Source organism: Coregonus lavaretus, assembly GCF_964263955.1.
Source record: "Coregonus lavaretus genome assembly, chromosome: 22".
NCBI lineage: Eukaryota > Metazoa > Chordata > Actinopteri > Salmoniformes > Salmonidae > Coregonus > Coregonus lavaretus.
The window spans coordinates 29,337,549-29,358,528 of NC_140009.1; the positions used below are offsets into that span (position 1 = coordinate 29,337,549).

Below are 20,980 nucleotides of genomic sequence, written 5' to 3' on the forward strand. Positions count from 1 at the left end.
AATTATGTCAGTGTTGGAGTGTGCACCTGGCTGTCTGTAAATACATTTTAAAAAAGGAAATTGGGCCGTCTGGTTTGCTCAATACAAGGAATTTGATGTATATCATTTACATTTACTCAAGTATGAAAATTGAGTCGTTTTTCCATCACTGTAATTAAGTACATTTTAAACCAGATAATTTTAGTAGTATTTTGATGGGTGAGTTTCACTTTTACTTGAGTTATTTTCTATTAAAGGTACTGTATCTTTACTTTTACTAAAGTATGACAATTAAGTACTTTTTCCACCATTGATGGTTGTTTTCGACTGCATGTCTTTAGATCAAGTCCCTTTCGTTTGTTAGTTAGTGTCATTCAAAGCCTTTAGATAATAGTTTTGTAAAAAAATATATATAATCTATTAACATAAACACAAACAAGCTTCAATCATTATTGAAATAAAACAGATTAGGCTACACAATGTTACATCCCAAACGTTTAATGTCAGTTGGACCCAATTTCATGTTAACTATGTACAACAGAAGCAAAAGGACAATTATGAGCTTAATTGTATTTACATAACACAAAAACATCTTCAAGCATAGTCTTCAAAATCAATAAATAAAATACATGGCACAAAGAAATAAGCTAAACATCATCATGACATACAACCCATCATGACATACTCACTAAAACATAATGCTGGAGCAAGCAAAACATGTCCAGAGGCAGCCCAATTCTGATCTTTTTTCACTAATTAGTCTTTTGACCAATCAGATCAGCTCTGAAAATGATCTGATGTGAAAAGATCTGATTGGCCAAAAGACCAATTAGTGGAGAAATTTTTTGAATTGAGCTTCCTTTGTGAACGCAGATGGATGCCAACGGACAAAAATCACATTGTCTAATTACTGTATAAGAAGAATAGCTAGCGAATGTGTATATATTTTCAATATAATATTTGTATTTAAATTCTTTTTTATACTCATTTATTTACACAATAGAAGGCGTAGGATGGGGGAATCTAGCGAAGCTTAGAAGAAGATCAGACATAGCTTTTAATAGCACATTATGTGACTCTTGTAAACATTCCATCTTAGAATATCCTGGGTATTATCAGTTATGTTCTCTTTTTCCAGGTGTATTTTTGGAAATGTCCTTTTAAGGCAAATATATTAAGCTCATATGTAAATAATACTCCTCTTCTGGTCATTTTAGGAGCCATTCAAACATTTACATATCCATTGTCATTGTGAAATAGAAGAAAAATAAGAAATGTCCGCAACTCTGGTATGCTCCCAACGTTTCGATCCGAGTTAGATCTTCGTGGACCGAAACATTGTCTTTTTTGAGCGTCTGATTAAATCACCATGGAATCATACTATTTCTTTTTTTATTTGATACTTTCTTCTGTCCTGCACCTGATAAGTTGGATGTGTGTATTTTTATATATTTTTTTCCATCAGGAAATAGACCCATAATTTGTATGTTTTTAGAGAGGAGTGTTATTTTTTTTTAGAGAGGAATAAATCCCTGATAGAAATGTCTGCACTCCTCTCTGCCAAACTACACTAGACATCCTCCTAATGTTGGCTAGTTTCTTGTAAAATCTCCTTATAACATCTCCTCCACCCCATGGGTTCTTATAAGATCTCCTCCACCCCATGGGTTCTTATAAGATCTCCTCCCCTCCATGGGTTCTTATAAGATCTCCTCCCCTCCATGGGTTCTTATAAGATCTCCTCCACCCCATGGGCAAAGATCATGACCAGGCCAGGCTCTAGGATCATGTCCTCTCCCATGTGTTGATTCTCACAGGCCATCAACACCACTGCCTGTTTCCCAGGGATCCGCTTGGCAACGTAGTTCTCGTAGTAGCGCCGGTTCATCTGTCGTGTCTCCAGCGTGGCCAGGCCCTGCGGCCAGTTGCGCTCGTGGGCATTCTCAATCAGGTCGTTAACAATGGATAGAGGACAGCCGCTGTCGATGAGTGACCGCTTGATGACCGCCTGGAGAACTGCGTCTGGCGTGGAGATCATCCCGCCCCAGCGTGTCACCCGCGCAGGTAGGAGAGAATTGACCCATCTGTTGGGCAGGAGATGAACAGGCGAGATGGGGAATAGGGATTTTTTTTAGCTCTAAAGCACTTTGTGACAATACTGCTGATGTAAAAAGGGCTTTATTAAATTTGATTAAGTTTAGGGTGATTTAAGTGATTGTACACACTCATACTTTAAACAAATAATATCCAAAACACAGTAAATAGATGAGGCTTGCTGAAATAAAATGCTGAAACTATGTCAAAATATCGTAAAGGACACGGCCAGGGAGACAGGAGAGTAAACTCACTCGAGGATCTCGTTGTATTCAATGCTCTCCTCCAGGTTCTGCATGTTGGGGTTGGCACTGCGTATTGCTCTCATGTAGGCTTTTAGCAGCTGGATGTCCCGTTTCTAACAGAGAAAGACACATCAGATCCCTGACCTTTGAGGAACAGAGCACTAATGGATTTTTATGAATTATGCATTTGCATATGTTTGTATGCAGTTTGTGTGAGTGTGTCTGCTTACTTGTTCCCCCAGCTGGTGCTTGTGCTCTGCAGCATTCTTCTCCAGTTCAGAGATCTTGGTGTGCTGCTGCTGTACCACGCCACGTAAGTGCTTGATGCAGTTGTGGTTGCACATCTCATCTTTAGGCATCTCCAACCTGTAGAGCAATTGTGACATTATGAAATTAAAGCCACTAGATCACTCTAGAGACCACTACAAGACTAGATACTGTCACATTCTGCAGTGGTGGTGCGACATGCCCAGGAACTCAAAAGTCATAGCCATGTTTTTCATTCTGGCCGGTCTGGTCTACTCTGCTGTGTAATGTGCTCTAAGGTCACTCACCCACAGCCCTCCTCACAGTTGATGGGCCTTTTGGGGTTGTGCTCACAGTCCTTCAGGTGAGACTGCAGTTGATCTAGCCGCAGTGTGGCTGTGCAGCCGAAGCCAGCGTTGTCACAAGCGATCTGGAGTTTGGAGAGCATGTTGCGCATGATGCGGGGCACGGGCCGGAGGTGAGCCAGTGTCACCACGCTGCGGTCCACAGGACAGATCTGCTGCTGGTTGAACCACTGGGAGATGCAGGCATTGCAGAAGGCATGCTCACAGTGCGGGGCCTACATGTGAGAGAAAATAATGAGGAGATAGAGAAGGGTAAAGCGGTAGGGGGAAATAAGAATTAAATCAGTAGGTCTTTATCCCAGCAATAGGTGGCTGGCTGAGAGGAAAGTTTGATTTTTTTTGTAATAAAAATAATAATTAAATTGATAAAAGGGATTAATTAACAATTCCTTGCAATAGGTCTGGCTGAGAAGGGAAGAGGGAAATGTAGCGCACTAACCTGAACTGGCTCCTCCAACACCATGCTGCAAATGGGACACAGCAAGTCTTCATCCACCTCCCCTTGGAACCTGGTGACGTCATACCCCATGGCACATCACTGAGACACACAAGTTTCTGCAGAATACAAGCAGGGTAGGTGAGTCACTGCCTGGAGAAAATCCATTTCACAATGCAAACCTGGCCAGAGGACTGTTTATGGCATATCTGCAAAAGCAATGCAGCAAAATTAACATACCCTTTCCTGTGCAATGAACATAACTTCAAGGTCAAGCCTTGTTACCATATTTTTTGCATCGTAAACAACCACAGCTATATCATCATGCTAGTGGCTCAAACCAGTAGCTTGAGAACTAGTGAGAAAACAGAAAAGCAGTGCCATTACCTCACTCACAAATGGCCCTCATTTCTCCCATTCAGCAGGACTGTCAAAGGTCACATGGAGTGGCTTTGATGAGACATTGTATTGGGAGACAGACACAATCAGACACATAAGCCTAACTTTCTAGGCATTTACTTAGAAATGGTATCATGGTAATTACAACAGTACTTAAACCAAAGACAGTACAGTATGGTTAGAAACTCTGCGATTACTATCCTTGGGACTGCAGCCAGAGTGGGAAATTAACCTTTTGGTCCACCAGCCACTGTGGAACTCAGATTTTTTTACCAGCCAAAATATTATTTTCACCATAATTACACCAAAAATCACTACAAAAAAATGTATGAGCATGCGTTCTATTGTTTCTATAACAATACATGTATTACTAATAAAAAGTAATGGGATATATTGCTTCATTTCATTTCATTTTTGTGACCTGTGTCTTTTAACCAATGTACATTAAAATAAATAATTTAGTACAATGTAAATGTACTTTTAATCCATCTGTCTGCATATTTCAAGACCTGGCATATGAGGGTGCAGTGAGCTATGGGTTGGACGATACTTTTCTTGTCAATCACATTGAAAAAACATGTACTTAAAGAATGGAAATCAACCAGTCTTCCACTTTAACACAATGGAAAGGTCAAATGCTTTATTATCTTAATGTTGAAAGTGTGTGGGCAATAGAGAGAAACAAAATGGTGCCGTTTGAGGCCATGTGGCAGAGAATGATGCAGGCGCTGGATATAGGGGTGTGAGCACGAGGATCTGGCCAGGAGTTATGTTGTGGATGTTTGTGTGCGTCTGTCTGTTGTCATTTGTAAGTGGATGTTTTGTAAAAAAATTTAATCTAATAAAATTGTACAAAAAAAGATCCAACAGTAAAAATAGTTATACAAATGAACAAAGTGCCTGCACTGCCACAAACAGCTGAGTGATACAACTTATGTATTATTATAGTTCAGGGCTCTATGCTGACATTTTTTTACAAGGAGTACCTGATGTGCTCCTATGTAAACATATACAGTGCATTCGGAATGTATTCAGACCCCTTGACTTTTTTCATATTTTGTTACGTTACAGCCTTTTTCTAAAATGGATTAAATTGTTTTTCCCCCCATTCATGAATCTACACACAATACCCCATAATGACAAAGCAAAAACAGGTTTTTAGAAATTTTTGCAAAAAATAACAATACTGAAATTTTATATTTACATAAGTATTCAGACCCTTTACTCAGTACTTTGATGAAACACCTTTGGCAGCGATTACAGCCTCAAGTCTTCTTGGGTATGACGCTACAAGCTTGGCACACCTGTATTTGGGGACTTACTCCCATTCTTCTCTGCAGATCCTCTCAAGCTCTGTCAGGTTGGATGGGGGGCGTCACCACACAGCTATTTTCCGGTCTCTCCAGAGATGTTCAATCGGGTTCAAGTCCGGGTTCTGGCTGGGCCACTCAAGGACATTCAGAGACTTGTCCCGAAGCCACTCCTGCCTTGTCTTGGCTGTGTGCTTAGGGTTGTTGTCCTGTTGGAAGGTGAACCTTCGCCCCAGTCGGAGGTCCTGAGCGCTCTGGAGCAGGTTTTCACCAAGGATCTCTCTGTACTTTGCTCCATTCATCTTTCCCTCTATCCTGACTAGTCTCCCAGTCCCTGCCGTTGAAAAACATCCCCACAGCATGATGCTGCCACCACCATGCTTCAATTAAGGGATGGTGCCAGGTTTCCTCCAGACGTGACGCTTGGCATTCATGCCAAAGAGTTCAATCTTGGTTTCATCAGACCAGAGAATCTTGTTTCTGATGGTCTGAGTCTTTAGGTGCCTTTTTGGCAAACTCCAAGCGGGCTGTCATGTGCCTTTTACTGAGGAATGGCTTCCGTCTGGCCACTCTACCATAAAAGCCTGATTAGTGGAGTGCTGCAGCGATGATTGTCCTTCTGGAAGGTTCTCCTATCTCCACAGAGGAACTCTGGAGCTCTGTCAGAGTGACCATTGGGGTAGAAGGGCCTTGGTCACCTCCCTGACCAAGGCCCTTCTACCCCGATTACTCAGTTTGTCCAGGCGGGCAGATCTAGGAAGAGTCTTGGTGGTTTCAATCTCAATCATTTCTGAATGATGGAGGCCACTGTGTTCTTGGGGACCTTCAATGCTGCAGAAATGTTTTGGTACCCTTCCCCAGATCTGCGCCTTGACACAATCTCGTCTCGGAGCTCTACGGACAATTCCTTCGACCTCACGGCTTGGTTTTTGCTCTGACATGCAGTGTCAACTGTGGGACCTTATATAGACAGGTGTGTGCCTTGCCAAATAATGTCCAATCAACTAAATTTACCACAGGTGGACTCCAATCAAGTTGTAGAAACATCTCAAGGATGATCAATGGAAACAGGATGCAGCGGAGCTCAATTTCGAGTCTCATAGCAAAAGGTCTGAATACTTATGTAAATAAGGTATTTCTGTTTTTTATTTGTAATAATTATGCAAACATTTCTAAAAACCTGTTATCGCTTTGTCATTATGGGGTATTGTGTGTAGATTAATGACAAAAAAATAATATTTGATACATTTTTGAATAAGGCTGTAACGTAACAAAATGGGGAAAAAGTCAAGGGGTCTGAATACTTTCCGAATGCACTGTAGAAGCACGCAAATAAATCTAGGAGAACGATTAAAGTATTTGAGTGTTTTAATGATAAGACAAGACTAAACGGGAGTTATCCATGCTCAATCATTAGGTGAGACGAAACATTTTAGCTGCCCCTTTAAGGGACGGGCCGTTACCGTGGTAACTTGAGCACTCGCTTGTCTGTGACGAAAAAAAATCTCCAACTGCGACGTCTTCCTAGCAGCAGACAGTTGCAGCAAACTCAAACTAATACTGAAAAACAACCTAACGTGTGAACAAAACGATGTAACTGGCCAAGAAACACGAGGACAAAGTCACACTTTAGTAGTATTTCTTGTCAAATCGACTAACTTCTACATGTGGGTTTTGGATTTAAAAAACTTCCCAAATGCACTGTGTTTAGACATTATTACCCCGCCAATGACAAAATGTACCCGCATTTGGCGGGTGTTCATTTCCAACCCTGGTTGCAGCTGCTGCTTTGGCATACTGAGGATGAAGATACAGGGCATTACATCGTTTGATCTGGCTACGGCCTGTTTTCTGGGTGGTGACTAAGAGCATGCTGATTAACACAATAGTGTAATCACAGGTAGCTACGATAGATGATAGACTGTAGCCTAAACAATCAAATGGAGAACATCTCTGCTTTAAACCCTTGCTGCCTAATCTGTATGCCAACTGTCTAGCCTCCCATATTTGAGTGGAGGCTCTTGTTGTCCCACTCCCAGCTGACTTCTGACCTATTTTCAGTATGGCAAGCAGCAACACTACACAGCAGACTGGGGAGGGATGGTTAAATAAGATATCATTTTCTTATATCTAGCTGAAATTATACGACATTTTACAGACTGTGGCTTTAATGAAATTCGATAGCTAGCCAGCTCAAACTAGTTGGTTAGCAATCTAACGGTTAGACCTGCAATGCAGCATCTTATAAATGTGAGTTATACTAACGTTCGTTAGCTAGCTAGTTAACAAGCTGCCATCAAAGAGAGTCAACGTTAGTTTAGAAAATAAGTAAAGCCAACTAGCTAGATAGTTTGATTAGCTAGCTACCAAGCTAACGCTGGCTAGCTAGCTAGCCAACTGTTGGCTATATCAGCATGTTCTTGTTGACTTGCTAACGTTCTTACTGTAATCCCTTTTCAAATAAAATAAAATATGTTATCCGAATAAACACTTACGTCCTCGAAGAGCAAGCAAAACGATTGCGACAATTTCCGTAATTTCAGAACGATTGCGACAATTTCCGTAATTTCAGACCTCTGCTGATTAGCTAGATAGCCTCCAGCCACATCAGCTAGCCTAAGTAGGTGGTTGCTGGTTTAGCAAGCAAGCCACTCATACGCCTCCTCAACCGGAGAGGGGGGTGTCAGAGATGATTGAAATCAAATTATATTTAAAAAATGTAAGATAAAAATAATTGTCTTTACATTTTTATGTTGATATAATTGAAAATAAAAACAAGGCAACAGTAAACATGTCGTCCCCCACCAATGATGCAGCGCCCCCCCTTGAGCCAATTGAGATATCGCGTGTGACTAACACATTTCAGTTAACTACTATATAGCTCCGGAATTGGGCCAATCATTGCTATTTTGTAAATGCAGGATCGCTATTGCAAGACGCATCACTCACCCAAGTTTCTTCCAAATCGGGCCAGTACTGTCTGAAATATCGCGTGTGACTAACACACAAACGAATGGGGACGGAGACAGATCCACAGTCCCACAATTTCATTTTGAGAGGCAATAATCACTAAATCTGGTTTGTAATTCAACATGTGTCATTGGATGTGGGCCCTCAAGCTTGGTGCCCTTCGGGGCCTCCTGCTTCCTGTGGAAGTGGCTGACTCCTAGGGTGCTTTGGGAGACTACCCACTTGGGGGCATTGTCCTCTGTACTGATCACTGTCCTCTGCGTTCTCTTTTTTTTTTGTGAGGGTGACTATGCCTCTTGTCAGGCCTGGGTCTAGACCACCATCATATTTTGGATCCCAGGGGCCATAGATGAACCAGCAAAGCTGGCTCTGGGGTTCAAGAGAGAATTCTCCTCTGGACTTTTCTGACTGTCATAGTCAGACTCATAATCTATTATCCCATTAGGCCTACTCATCCTTGTCTTTCATTAAGAAATTTTACGTGAGATTTTACTATTTACCTGTAATGTATTCTTCAACATTTAAGTGATAACAACTTGCATACAGTAGTCCTATCACCAGAAAGGTTGAGATAATTAGGCTATTCTTTTTGTGGAAATTCAATCAATTCAACACTTGTCAAATCAAATCACATTTTATTTGTTACATGCGTCGTAAACAACAGGTGTAGACTAACAGTGAAATGCTTACTTACAGGCCCTTCCCAACAATGCAGAGAGAAAGAAAATAGAGAAATAATTGAAAAGTAAAACACTAAATAGTAAAAGTAATGATAGATACACAATCAGTATCGATGTGCAGGGGTATGAGGTAATTGAGGTAGATATGTACATATAACTAGGAATAAAGTGACAGATAGTAAACAGTAGCAGCAGCGTATGTGACTTTTTAACTAACTATTTAGCAGTCGTATGTTTGGAGGTAGAAGCTGTTCAGGGTCCTGTTGGTTCCAGACTTGGTGCATCGGTACCTCTTGCCCTGCGGTAGCAGAGAGAACAGTCTGTAACTTGGGTGGCTGGACTCTTTGACAATTTGTAGGGCCTTCATCTGACACCGCCTGGTATAGATGTCCTGGATGGCAGGGAGCTCGGCCCCAGTGATGTACTGGGCCATCTGCACTACCCTCTGTAGTGCCTTGCGGTCAGATGCAGTTGCCATAGCAAGCGGTGATGCAGCCAGTCAATATGCTCTCAATGTTGCAACTGTATAACTTTTTGAGGATCTGAGGGCCCATGCCAAATCCTTTCAGCCTCCTGAGGGGGTAGAGGCGTTGTCTAGCCCTCTTCACAACTTTGTTGGTATGTTTGGGCCATGATAGATCCTTAGTGATATGAACACCGAGGAACTTAAAGCTCTCAACCTGGTCCACTACAACCCGGCCCTCCGTTTCCTGTAGTCCACGATCAGCTCCTTTGTCTTGCTGACGGTGAGGAAGAGGTTGTTGTCGTGGCACCACAATGCCAGGTCCCTGACCTCCTCCCTATAGGCTGTCTCACTGTCGTCGGTGATCAGACCTACCACCATCTGGCCCTCTGGGCCATGTCCATTCTCTCAAAGCACTTCATGATGACCGCCCCACCACACTCACCCTGGTCATCATGAAGTGCTTTGAGATGCTGGTCATGGCCCACATAAAGGCCAGCATACCAGGCACACTGGACCCACTCAAATTTGCCTACCACTCCAACAGATCCACGGAAGATGCCATTTCCATTGCTATTCACACGGCCGTAACACATCTGCACAAGAGGAACACCCATGTAAGAATGGTGTTCATTGACTACAGTTCAGCATTCAACACTATTGTTCCTTCCAAGCTCGACACCAAGCTCAGAGCCCTGGGTCTGGACACCTCCCTCTGCAACTGGATCCTGGACTTCCTGACGGACAGACCACAGGCTGTGAGGATGGCCAACAACACCTCCTCCACACTGACTGTTAACACAGGACACCCCCAGGGGTGTGGCCTCAGCCTTCTGCTGTACTCCCTGTTCACCCACGACTGCATGTCTTTGCACGACACCAACTCCATTATCAAGTTTGCAGACGACCCCACGGTTGTTGGCCTGATAAACATAAATGACAAGTCAGCCTATAGGGAGGAGGTAAGTGAACTGGCATTGTGGTGCCAGGACACCAACCTCTCCCTCAACGTCAGCAAAACAAAATAGTTGATTGTTGACTTCAGGAAGCAGACGAGGGAACATGCCCTGATCCACATCAACTGGACTGCAGTAAAGAGAGTAAGCAGTTTTAAGTTCCTCTGCGTCCACATTACATTTTAGTCATTTAGCAGACGCTCTTATCCAGAGCGACTTACAGTTAGTGAGTGCATACATTTTTTTTCTCAATTTTTCCTCATACTGGCCCCCCGTGGGAATCGAACCCACAACCCTGGCGTTGCAAGCGCCATGCTCTACCAACTGAGCTACAGGAGGCCCACATCACCGAGAACTTGGCCAACAACATCACCACTCTTGTCAAGAGGGCGCAACAGCGTCTCTACTTCCTAAGGCGGCTGAAGAAATTTGGCATGCCACCCCGGGTCCTCTCCAAATACTACCGCTGCATCATCGAGAGCATCCTAACCGGTAGCATCACGGCCTGGTATGAGAATTGCTCTGTCCATGACTGCAAGGCCCTCCAGCGGGAAGTGAAGACGGCCCAGTACATCACTGGGACTGTGCTCCCACCCATCCAGGACATCTACTCGAAACGGTGCGTGAAGACAGCATCATCAAGGACCCCACAAACCCCAGCAACAAGTTGTTCACTCCCTTACCGTCAGGCAGATGTTACCGGAACATGAGGTCTGATACCAACAGTTTCTATCTACAAGCCATCAGACTGCTGAACACTTGAACTGGACTGACCACCTGCTCTGATTCTCCGCACCTAAGCACACATGCACTCACTCATGCACACACCCACACACACATAAGTTCATGCTACACACACATCACAACTGCTGCTACAAGGCTCTTATTATGATTGCTAAATACTGCACAATTTAAACTCTTGACCCCCAATCCCCCTTCCCCCCTTCCCCCAAACACATGCAAATATTGGACTATAAATTGTGCCTTCCTGTATTATACTTATGCTAAAATGTTTATTATATTATTCTGAGCCATTTACTTTATGTTCGTATTTGTATCTTTTCTTATTTTGTATTGTTTTTGCATTGTCGAGAAGGAACCTACAAGTAAGCATTTCATTGGACGGGGTATACCATGTGTATCCCGTACATACGACTAATAAAACTTGAAACGTATAGGTTTTGTTCTATGAGATAATCTTCTCAAAATGTATACGATCTCCTAAACCTGTGTTAACCTCAGACGTTATTTTTCGGCGTTTATCCCAAAACTCAATTCTTTCCCCCCATAGGAATGGCTGAACAACCAAGAGGAAACTCGTTTCCGTATTTTAGGACTACAAGCTTGTAGTCCTAAAAAACGGAAATTAGTTAGTATTTTCAACCTCTGGTCCATTGGTCTTAATTTTAAGGGTATGGTTAGGCATATGGTTAGCAGTGTGGTTAAGGTCTGAGGTTAACATGCACAGGCTTAGGATATGTTATACGTTTTGTTCTGAGATAATATCAGTCAGTTAACATTACCTTTATGAATTATGAAGCTTTTATGTGCTTGTTTTGATTACATAAATACTTCAAAATGTACAGCTGATGAAGATTAACTCATAGAACAAAACGTATATGATCTCCTAAACCTGTGTTTACCACAGACCTTTGGCGTTTATACAAAACCCCCATTCATTTCCCCATATGCTTTGGCCAACGAGACATGGCAGTGTTAGCCACTGTCAGTGGCTACAAAAAGACGCCATTCTCTTTATTGCAACTATGTTCTAGCCAGGACATGGATATATTGAGGTTAGGAACATTTCTCACGTGCCGTGAGCTTGGGCATTGGAGAAGGTAGGTCAATTGGCGTTATCAATGCTTTGCGGCCTCCCTTATCTATTTCATGACTCGGCTGTAAATGAACGAGTTGTTATAATATTAACTCAGAAAAACAAAAGACTTCCCCCAGGCTCTTCAATCCTCTAAGCAGCAGGGCAAAATAATATGTATTTCGAGACTGGGGAAAACAACAACGAACAACCCACGTGAGTAGCCTATAGGCCTACATTTTTTAAAGAATTTGTAGGTTCGGGGACTGTAAAATGTTTGGCATTCAGCAACTGAACAGTTTCAATTTTGCGGACTAAATGATGAACAAACTGGCAACATTCATTTAGGACTTATTAAGGCTTTACACGGTACGTGACTTTAATAAACTTGCCTCTTCATATTCCTTTTTGCAGTTAATTTATAGGATGTCACCGCTACTGACGCTCGCGCTAGGACTATTTGTATGTCTGCCTCTGCTGGAATTTGGGGCAGGGGCGCGACTGTCTCTCAGTGGCACAGTGAGAACACCATGGAATATGACAGACAGGATATCAAATGGAAGCCGACAAGAGGGATCGACATCTGAACATTTAGATGAGGCTTTTGAAGAGCAGGTGAGAACATTGTGGAAGACAGCCTATGCCAGTTTGTATTGTCTCCACGTCTCTGAAATATCTGAATTTGGCCTCAATAGATCAGTGTTACAACAACTTCACATTACAGCAATATTATGAAGATTATGTAATTTAGCGTTGATAAGTTCACAAGTTAACCTTTGAGACACTGCTGTCAACAACACTAAATCTATTTTGTGCATTGGTAAAAATATAAAGTAGCCTAGCTATTCTAATAGTTTAATAATTTCAGTATTATTACCACTGATGATTATCGCACTTGCCAATCATTTCAGCTGTCCATTTACTCTTGTCAATACCTGTCTTTTTTTCCAGGTCTTCTACTTGCAGCGTCTGTTCCATCATTATGGAGAAAACGGGACCCTGTCCTATAAGGGCCTGCAGAAGTTATTGGGCAGCCTGGGACTAGGGCAGGTCAGTGTGTTGGAGATCAGCCACCGAGGGTCGAGGCACAACCATAACACTCTGACACCACCTCCCCCTCCAAATACACAATCTCATGACCATGACGATCAGGAAACAGACACCCCCAGTCCAAGGAGGCCTATTCAACCATCCCCCTCTGCAAACGCAGCCAGGTCAGAGACAGATATTACAACTGATTTGGTCCCATGATTGTTAGATATACAGCCGCTTTTGAAGTACTGAAGTTTCATCATCAGGTTATGAATAGTTAGTTACGCAATGTCACCTGAATAAACTGTGCTGCCTCTTCTTAACCCCCTCTGAAAGAACCCCACACCCTGGGATATCGGGGTCTGCTGGATCTAGGTCTAAAGAGGGCAACACATTATCCTCTGATCACGTGATTAAGGAAGAGGTCCTTCCGTGGTCATCCCCTATTGCACACACTATTCCTGTCCAAGGAATGTTTGACTCCCTTGTGTCAAATCACCCCACTCAGAGGCATCTTCATGGGAACGTGAGTAGTTAATAAAAGACAATTGATCTGGTTAATGTTTTGTGCCAAACGCACAAAGTTTACAATTCAATTCTGCTTACTGTTCTTGGCAAAATGTTATCCTCTCAGGTTTTTATTTGACATTGTTATTTAAAGGGAGTTAATGAGAAAATCCACTATTAAAACATTCCCCTTATATAAACAGTTTCTGTGGACATTGAATACTTTTAACCCTTTCCTTTTCAGTGTCTGAACGTTACTCAGCTCTTGTGGAATTTCGGTCTGGGAAAGGCATCCCACATCACTCCTGCCCACTTCACCCTCTTGTGCCCAGCTCTGCTGTACCAGATTGAAAGTGGTGTTTGTCTACGCCACCCAGAGACTGATGGGGCAGAGTCAGAAAGGAGTGTGACTTTCCTCAAAGGTGCATTTATGAAACTACATACCAGCAATGAGAGGGAATGATTTATCGATATAGGATGTTTCAAAAGGCAATGTAGCTCTTTACAACTTGGAGCACAGGGGCGTAACTTAACAGTTAGGATACACTAAGACTTAACAGAACCCTGGAAACTACAATACCCTATTGTTTAAGCAGAATTAATACATCATCAAAATTAATATAATATATTTTTTTTTTTTCGCAGCTTTGGGATGGAGCTCCTTAGCTCTGGCTGTGATCAGCCTGCCGTCTCTGCTGTCTTTGAGCCTGGTTCCCCTTCTGCCCCCTGCCCGCCTACGCTCCTTCCTCTGCCCAATGACAGCCTTGGCTGTGGGGACGCTGTGTGGCGATGCCATGCTGCATCTCCTGCCTCATGTAAACACCCTTCCAAACTGTCAAACACTACATGCATACCAGTGCTACTGTCTCTGTTTAGTCATGGAGGGTTAAGTTGTAAAATCTAGTAGTAAATGTAAGTCTAAAATTAAACACGTTGTATCTGTGTCCTGCAGGCCAAGACTGGGCCACTCTCAAGCCACTCTGAAGAACAGGACTCCATACTGAAGGGCCTTTGTGTGCTGGGAGGGTGCTACCTCCTCTTCATCTTTGAGAGCCTTCTAGGACTGAGGACCCATTATAAGGTTAGCTGGATTTAGAGAATAAATGGGAGAGTCTGAAGTTGTCACTGTTTTATGATACACTGTGCATAGCAGTCATTGGGAGATTCTCAATTGCATACTTCTTCGGTCCTCCTCTCTCCTCACCTCCTTCTCAAAACCCATTGGATGAGAAAGCCAGAGGTCCCGACCCTCTGACCTTCTCCAATGGGTTTTGAAGAGGTTGAGGATGCGAGGTGTATGCAATTGAGATTCTCCCTAAGTCATATTATCTGATGGAAAAGAGGTTATAGTTTAGTCTTGTATTCCTGATGTAAATGTTTCACTCACATGGACTGTTTAAATTGTTTTTGTCATCAGAAGGCTAAGAGGAAGAGGATGCAGCAGAACACCAGTCTAAATCCTGACCCAGAGAGGGAGCTTACTGCTCTGCAGAGTGAGTTGGTGGAATGTAATACTTATGTAACTTTATAAGCACATTTATGTCTGTATTGGCAAAGTTGAACCGTTGCATTGTAAAACATCTTTCTCATCTCTCCCCTGTTCTTCAGGCCCCACCATTCCTGAGCAGACACATCCCTCTGAGCAGCACAGTCATGGTCATTCACACGGCCCGCCTGGCCAGGAGCAGGTTGGGATAGGAAGCTTGGTGTGGATGGTGGTTATGGGAGATGGGGTCCACAACCTTACTGACGGACTGGCCATTGGTGCAGCATTCTCTCAGAGTCTGGCTGGAGGTCTCAGCACCACTGTAGCTGTGTTCTGCCATGAGCTTCCTCACGAGCTAGGTAGGTATACACGAACATCTCACCTTTCTGTGATGTGCATGTAAAAACAGATGGGTGCAACACATAAAAGCATTGCACATCGACATGCCCTTCAAAAGTTTAAGCCTGGTACTAGAACGTTTCAGGTAGACTTAATAATAATAATAATATGCCATTTAGCAGACTTCTGCTCTGTAATGAGTATGAGACTATCAAATGGATGCATTGTGTTGTCTATCTGTGCAGGTGACCTGGCAGTGCTGCTGGGAGCAGGGTGGCCTGTTCGCAGACTGGTTCTCTTCAGTGCTGTGTCAGCCCTACTGGGCTTCATGGGCTTGCTAACTGGCTCTGTCCTGGGCCACCAGTCAGCCCACATCTCCCCCTGGATCCTCACCCTCACCGCTGGGGTCTTCCTCTATGTGGCCCTCGCTGACATGGTGAGTCACTAGTCTACAGTGGAAGGAGTTCCACACTTGTACCCTTTTCACATTATCGGGCCAACCTGAACCGCACTGTGCTGGCTCGGATATTTCCTTTTCACATCTTCCTTTCCAGCATGGTTCCAGCAACTATAGTGGTTGCGTAACCAGGCCAGCACAGCATAGTAGTGTGAAAAGGGGCGGCAGGTAGCTTAGTGGGTAAGAGCGTTGTGCCAGTAACCGAAAGGTCGCTGGTTCTAATCCCCGAGCCGACTAGGTGAAAAATCTGTCGATGTGCCCTTAAGCAAGGCACTTAACCCTAATTGCTCCTGTAAGTCGCTCTGGATAAGAGCGTCTGCTAAATGACTAAAATGTAAAATGTAAATGTAAAAGGCATTTTACAGACAAGTCTATTAATTTGTTCAGTTTAATAATGTTGCATTTGTCATATTTTCTCCTCTTGCTCAATAGTTGCCCGAGATGCTTCATGGTGATCCTGGCCCGATGGGACCCTGGACTCGCTTCCTGCTACAGAACCTAGGCTTGTTGGCAGGGGGTGCGATCATGCTGTGTATCGCTCTGTTTGAGGACCATATCGCCTTCAACCTGGGTGACGTCTGATTCAATGGGAAGGATATGAGTGGATCAGATTCTAAATCACCTGAGGTTCTGATGGTGATTGTAAACCACTGGATTGGATACTCTTTCAACTGAAGTGCAAATGGCCAATACCAAATGACTTCTTATCAGAGTAGACTTCGGTCCAGGAGGTAATTTACATTACTTTACTACTAAAGGCTGAAAAACATGATTTAAGATGACCTCAATAAGTACCAGCTTCGCTTTCAGAGCACTCTGGACGTGTTTACGCCGACAGCCCAATTCTGATCTTTTGCCCAATTATTGGGAAAAGATCTGATCTGATTGGCCAAAAGACCAATTAGTGGAAAAATATCAGAATTGGTCTGTGTAAACATCCTCTGAGGCATGATATTTTACATTTAGCAAATGCTCTTAGCCAGAGTGACTTACATTTCTTGTTTGTCCCCCGTGGGAATTGAACCCACAATCCTGGCGTTGAAAGCACCATGCTCTACTAACTGAGCCACACAGGATGATGGTTAATGTAAACCACACGTGGAAGTCAGCCTTGCAGGACTAGATGAGATGATACTCTGCTGAACCTTTAATTTTTTTAATGTACTATGCTACTTGTTTTTTACTGTTTCTATATGAACATTGATTTCCATAATAAATCAATGGGAGTCAATCCTATTATTTCAGAATGATTTGCAGTGGTTGAACCACACAGGCAGGAATAGAAGAATGTAAAGCATATGAAGTTTCAATATCCAATGAAATGTCTTGTTTTTAAAATCTTGAATACTGTATAACCATGTCAGCAATTCACCAATAAATGTGGCCTTTTTTATATCTGAACATGACTCTAGAGCACTTCTCACTGGTTATACATCTAGGAATCAAATCAAACACGTTGCATCGAATATTTAGCAATAGCACTTTATTTCAACATACAACCAACCCTAAGCCACAATACTGAATGACAAGACCAACTGGCTGCAGCAAACATTGTATAAAAGAGATTTAGGTTAAATGTTTAAATCCTTTAAAATTATTTTAGTGTCAGAAAGACCGATGCAGATTCTTCCAAAATTGTGAATGATCTTTAACATAACATTTTGTAACAAATTACCATTTACATTGTCCACACAATAGAATAACAAGGCAAAGTGCTTTCAGGATCAATTGCATTGTCAAATAAAGAAATGGCTTGAGGTTTTGGAGGGATAGTGGGTAGAGAGGTGGATGGGAATGAGGGGCAGGGCGAGGGTCTGTCTGGTTAGAAATATGACCTCTCACCTTGTCCCCTATTCCCATGGAATTAAAGCAGCTACACAGAGATTATGGTGGTTTGGAGTGGATTAGTGTTCTTGAAGGCATATGGCGTGAGGGGAACAAAACTCACCCTCGTACAGAATATAATAATGTGCATATAACCTGACTCCCCCATGACAACCTGTTAAAAATATATATTATGATAGTACCAAAATCAGCTGTACGTACGTATGCAATAACTAACCCAACAAACATTCACATTCCAGGAAGCTGTAAACTTTAAGATGTAGAGTACAACATGAAAACATTTGTACATCTGCAGAGGAATCGAGAAAGGAGATGGGGGTTGTTCAAGACAAAAAAATAAAAAGCCAAATGTACTCATTTATGTAATTCATCCCCAAAATAAGGGGTTTTGCTATGCAAGGAGCACATCAGTCAAAATGAATGTCTACACCATCTTAGAGTGGGTAGAAGACAATCGTTAACAGCATCATACCACAGTCTGGCTTCACATCCCAGTGGTATTTTGTTGTATACATGTTTTTCATAAATACTTTCATGTTGAACACACAATTATACATACAATCAAGCACACTTCATGTTGAATTATAATTGTTCATGGTAAAATTCTAAAGTTCTCATAGGCTACTGTGTATTTGTATGTCAAAACAGGTGGAGATTAACTCAACGCTACAACTTATAGGAGGTAGGAAAAATGCTACTACTGAAAACCGCAAGAAATGCAAACAAGTTTATTTACATGGATAATACCATTATATGTACCAACCTTATATAATTTGTAGTAAGTGAGAGGCATGTTTATATTCCTTGACTGTCCATGTTTGAATTCATTAATTTTGAAATGGAGCTACGTCATTGGTCCTAGTGTCATTGTCATCACAGGTCTAGAGCACATGCTGGTGATGGCATTTTCTACTCACAGTAGAATAGTATTTGAAGATTTGTAAATGAGGTAATCAAGAGTTAAATAGGAAATCGTTCCTTCCGCTGGAAAAAATACAGCAACATGTAGGCCTGTCAGGTGTCAAAGATACTACCATTCACCAGCAAAGCAGTTTAGAATGTGTTACCCAACAGCAAAGCTTGCAAAAAACAAATCTAATTTTAAAAAGGTGCATTGAGAAACCATTTGATTGTAACTAATCATGTGCCCTGATTCTGACTCCTCCCACTCTCCTGGTATGGGGTCCACTCAAAAGGTATTTACAACAGATAAGCCACTGAGTAAAACAGGCAACTAACCCCTAATCTGTCTTTATCAGTTCACATTCAGTTAGGATGCTGCAGAAGAAAGAACTAAACAGCAGAGGTGCCAACAAATGTCACAGGATATACCCAATGAATACATCCTTTTCCCATGTATTGCTCAGGGAGCACACAAGCCATAGTGTACCTCCAACTGATAATGTCGTAATCATTGAGCTCTAGGTGAGTCACCATTATGGAGATGGTGACCACACATCTGAAGGCAATTCCCAATAGCAGTCTACACTCCAGTGAGCTAACAATTGCCATTGTATGGCTCAGGATATGATATTGACCCTGTGCTTATTCTAAGAGTAAGTCTAAATTGCTTTTACAGCAAATGACTGCTGTAATGGCAAACATGGTTTTCAAATATTTCCTTCCTCTACTGGTTAAAAAGGGTCATTTCAAGGGTAACGTTATTCTACAACCAATATCGTATGGGCTTCCAACATAGTACATGTCAAAAGGGTGTGTCAAAGGGCCTCCAACATGTCAAAGGGGTGTGTACAGCAGGTATACACGTCCTACCCTAGGCACTGAGCTGTTCATACGATACTGCTACACTATTTATTAGCTACCTTTTCATTTCCATTGTCTGCTTACTTGCTTCAACTAACAAAAACACACGTAGAACACTATAAAAGCATTTATCTTTTAAATATTGTTGCTTGTAATGTTTAAGAATTCCTACAGAAGTCTTACATCGTTTTCTTAATATGATTGGGTCACCATTTTAAAACACGCCCCCCCCAAACAACATTATACATGTACAGTGAAGATCAGAACAGCTTTAAAAAGTTGAGACAATTTCCTGAACTGTACAAGTTTCACACACCAAGCAAGTAGTAAGATTGTGAAAGATGCACACCCCTGTTTAGTGAGGGGGGGGGGGGGGTTGAATGGGAGGTCTCCCTTAATGTTTCTTCTGAAAACAAGATAAGGCATTTCATAATTCCTTTAAACCACTTAATTTACGGCCAAAAAAACCATAATTTGATACGGAGGATGATGCATACATACACACACACCTACACATGCAAGCAAAACATTTCAGATTCAAGGAGATTCACTCCATAAAATGCCATCCAAATGCTAGAACAAAAACATACACTGTTAATCTATCAGTCAAATCATCTTGTGCATGGTCTCCCTTATGAGCAAGCAGCTTTGATACTTAAATATCAAAATCACAGTCCTAAGAATGCAATTCCACATTTTAGACTCTAACAAGTGCCACATCTCTGGACGCCGAGCAGCAAGGAGAGGTTCCAATCCTACTGCCAGCTACAGAAAGTCTTTTGTTTTTGGCCTTGAAAACAGAGGACATGTTCTTTTACTTGAGGAAGCAAATGATAAATAAGAGGTTTATTGCACTCGTCTTCTTTCTCCATTTCAGAGGTAAGTATAAAGAGGATGATCCACCACGCCCTAATGCTAACATCAGACAACGCATGTTATATTACAGCACTTCCAACAGCATGGTCACACTATTAACACTACACACCGCTACTAAGAAACTCCTACTTTCAATCAGTCTAATACAAAAACACTCCACACAATTACAACCAATATATTATCATTATTACTGTACCCCAATAGGATTTTCACAACTTTATATATTCTCCATAGCTAGCGAGTCTAATTAGAAATACATACAATTGAAACAATCTGAATTGATATGCTCAGACTTCTGAGAAACTACAGTACTGGTACTGACCATCCAACCCCATGCTTTCCTCATCTCCATGACCCCCTCTCTCTAACTCTTCTTGGCTCTAACCGCCACAGCATTGAGAGAGCCATCCTTGAGGTGACATTAAAGAATATGGTTCCATCTTTGGATTTGTGCTTTCAAAAGTTACTTCAATATTGGTGTATTCAATATCAGGTAGGATATTGTTCAGATAGTACACTGTCACCATATGACACAAGTTCAGAGATCCATAGCATGCACACAGAATCGGCCAAGAACGTAAACAGGAGTTGCTTATTATAGCTCACATCACATACTTTAGGTTGAGAATGTTATTTTCAGAGAGATGTGCCCTTCTATTCCTTTACCTGTCATTCTTAAAGCTTCCGGGAGCAATAAATGGAAGACCATGCCATA

General features: G+C 42.1%; 2 protein-coding genes across 4 annotated transcripts; one reads left to right on the top strand and one right to left on the bottom strand.

The window, feature by feature from the left end:
• Nucleotides 1-461: 461 nt before the first annotated feature.
• Nucleotides 462-7,898, bottom strand: LOC311149983 (E3 ubiquitin-protein ligase NRDP1-like). Of its 3 annotated transcripts, none has more exons than XM_084187205.1 (7): nucleotides 7,570-7,659; nucleotides 3,753-3,815; nucleotides 3,369-3,484; nucleotides 2,873-3,144; nucleotides 2,549-2,684; nucleotides 2,328-2,431; nucleotides 462-2,063 (listed from the first exon to the last, which is right to left on the bottom strand). In XM_084187205.1, exons 3-7 carry the CDS (start codon nucleotides 3,456-3,458, stop codon nucleotides 1,709-1,711), a joined length of 957 nt encoding a protein of 318 aa, XP_084043331.1. In that variant the 5' UTR covers nucleotides 3,459-3,484; nucleotides 3,753-3,815; nucleotides 7,570-7,659; the 3' UTR covers nucleotides 462-1,708. The 3 variants fall into 3 exon arrangements, with proteins under 3 accessions (XP_084043331.1, XP_084043333.1, XP_084043332.1); XM_084187207.1 differs by having other exon boundaries at nucleotides 3,753-3,792; nucleotides 7,570-7,603; XM_084187206.1 differs by lacking the exon at nucleotides 3,753-3,815 and having other exon boundaries at nucleotides 7,570-7,898.
• A 3,952-nt stretch (nucleotides 7,899-11,850) lies between these two features.
• Nucleotides 11,851-16,362, top strand: LOC311149918 (zinc transporter ZIP5-like; the record flags this gene model as incomplete). Its single annotated transcript, XM_084187147.1, has 11 exons — nucleotides 11,851-11,868; nucleotides 12,374-12,574; nucleotides 12,911-13,173; nucleotides 13,328-13,517; nucleotides 13,743-13,920; nucleotides 14,144-14,313; nucleotides 14,451-14,579; nucleotides 14,916-14,991; nucleotides 15,107-15,343; nucleotides 15,569-15,759; nucleotides 16,213-16,362. The coding sequence occupies 11 exons, from the start codon at nucleotides 11,851-11,853 to the stop codon at nucleotides 16,360-16,362; spliced, it is 1,803 nt and encodes a 600-aa protein (XP_084043273.1).
• Nucleotides 16,363-20,980: the final 4,618 nt, after the last annotated feature.

Coding starts and splice junctions, on each gene's coding strand:
- LOC311149983 (XM_084187206.1), bottom strand. CDS start 3,458: ATGGGGTATGACGTCACCAGGTTCCAAGGGGAGGTGGATGAAGACTTG. Junction 2,432..2,548: donor AGCACCAGCTGGGGGAACAA/GTAAGCAGACAC, acceptor TTTCTCTGTTAG/AAACGGGACATCCAGCTGCT. Junction 2,064..2,327: donor GAATACAACGAGATCCTCGA/GTGAGTTTACTC, acceptor CCTGCCCAACAG/ATGGGTCAATTCTCTCCTAC.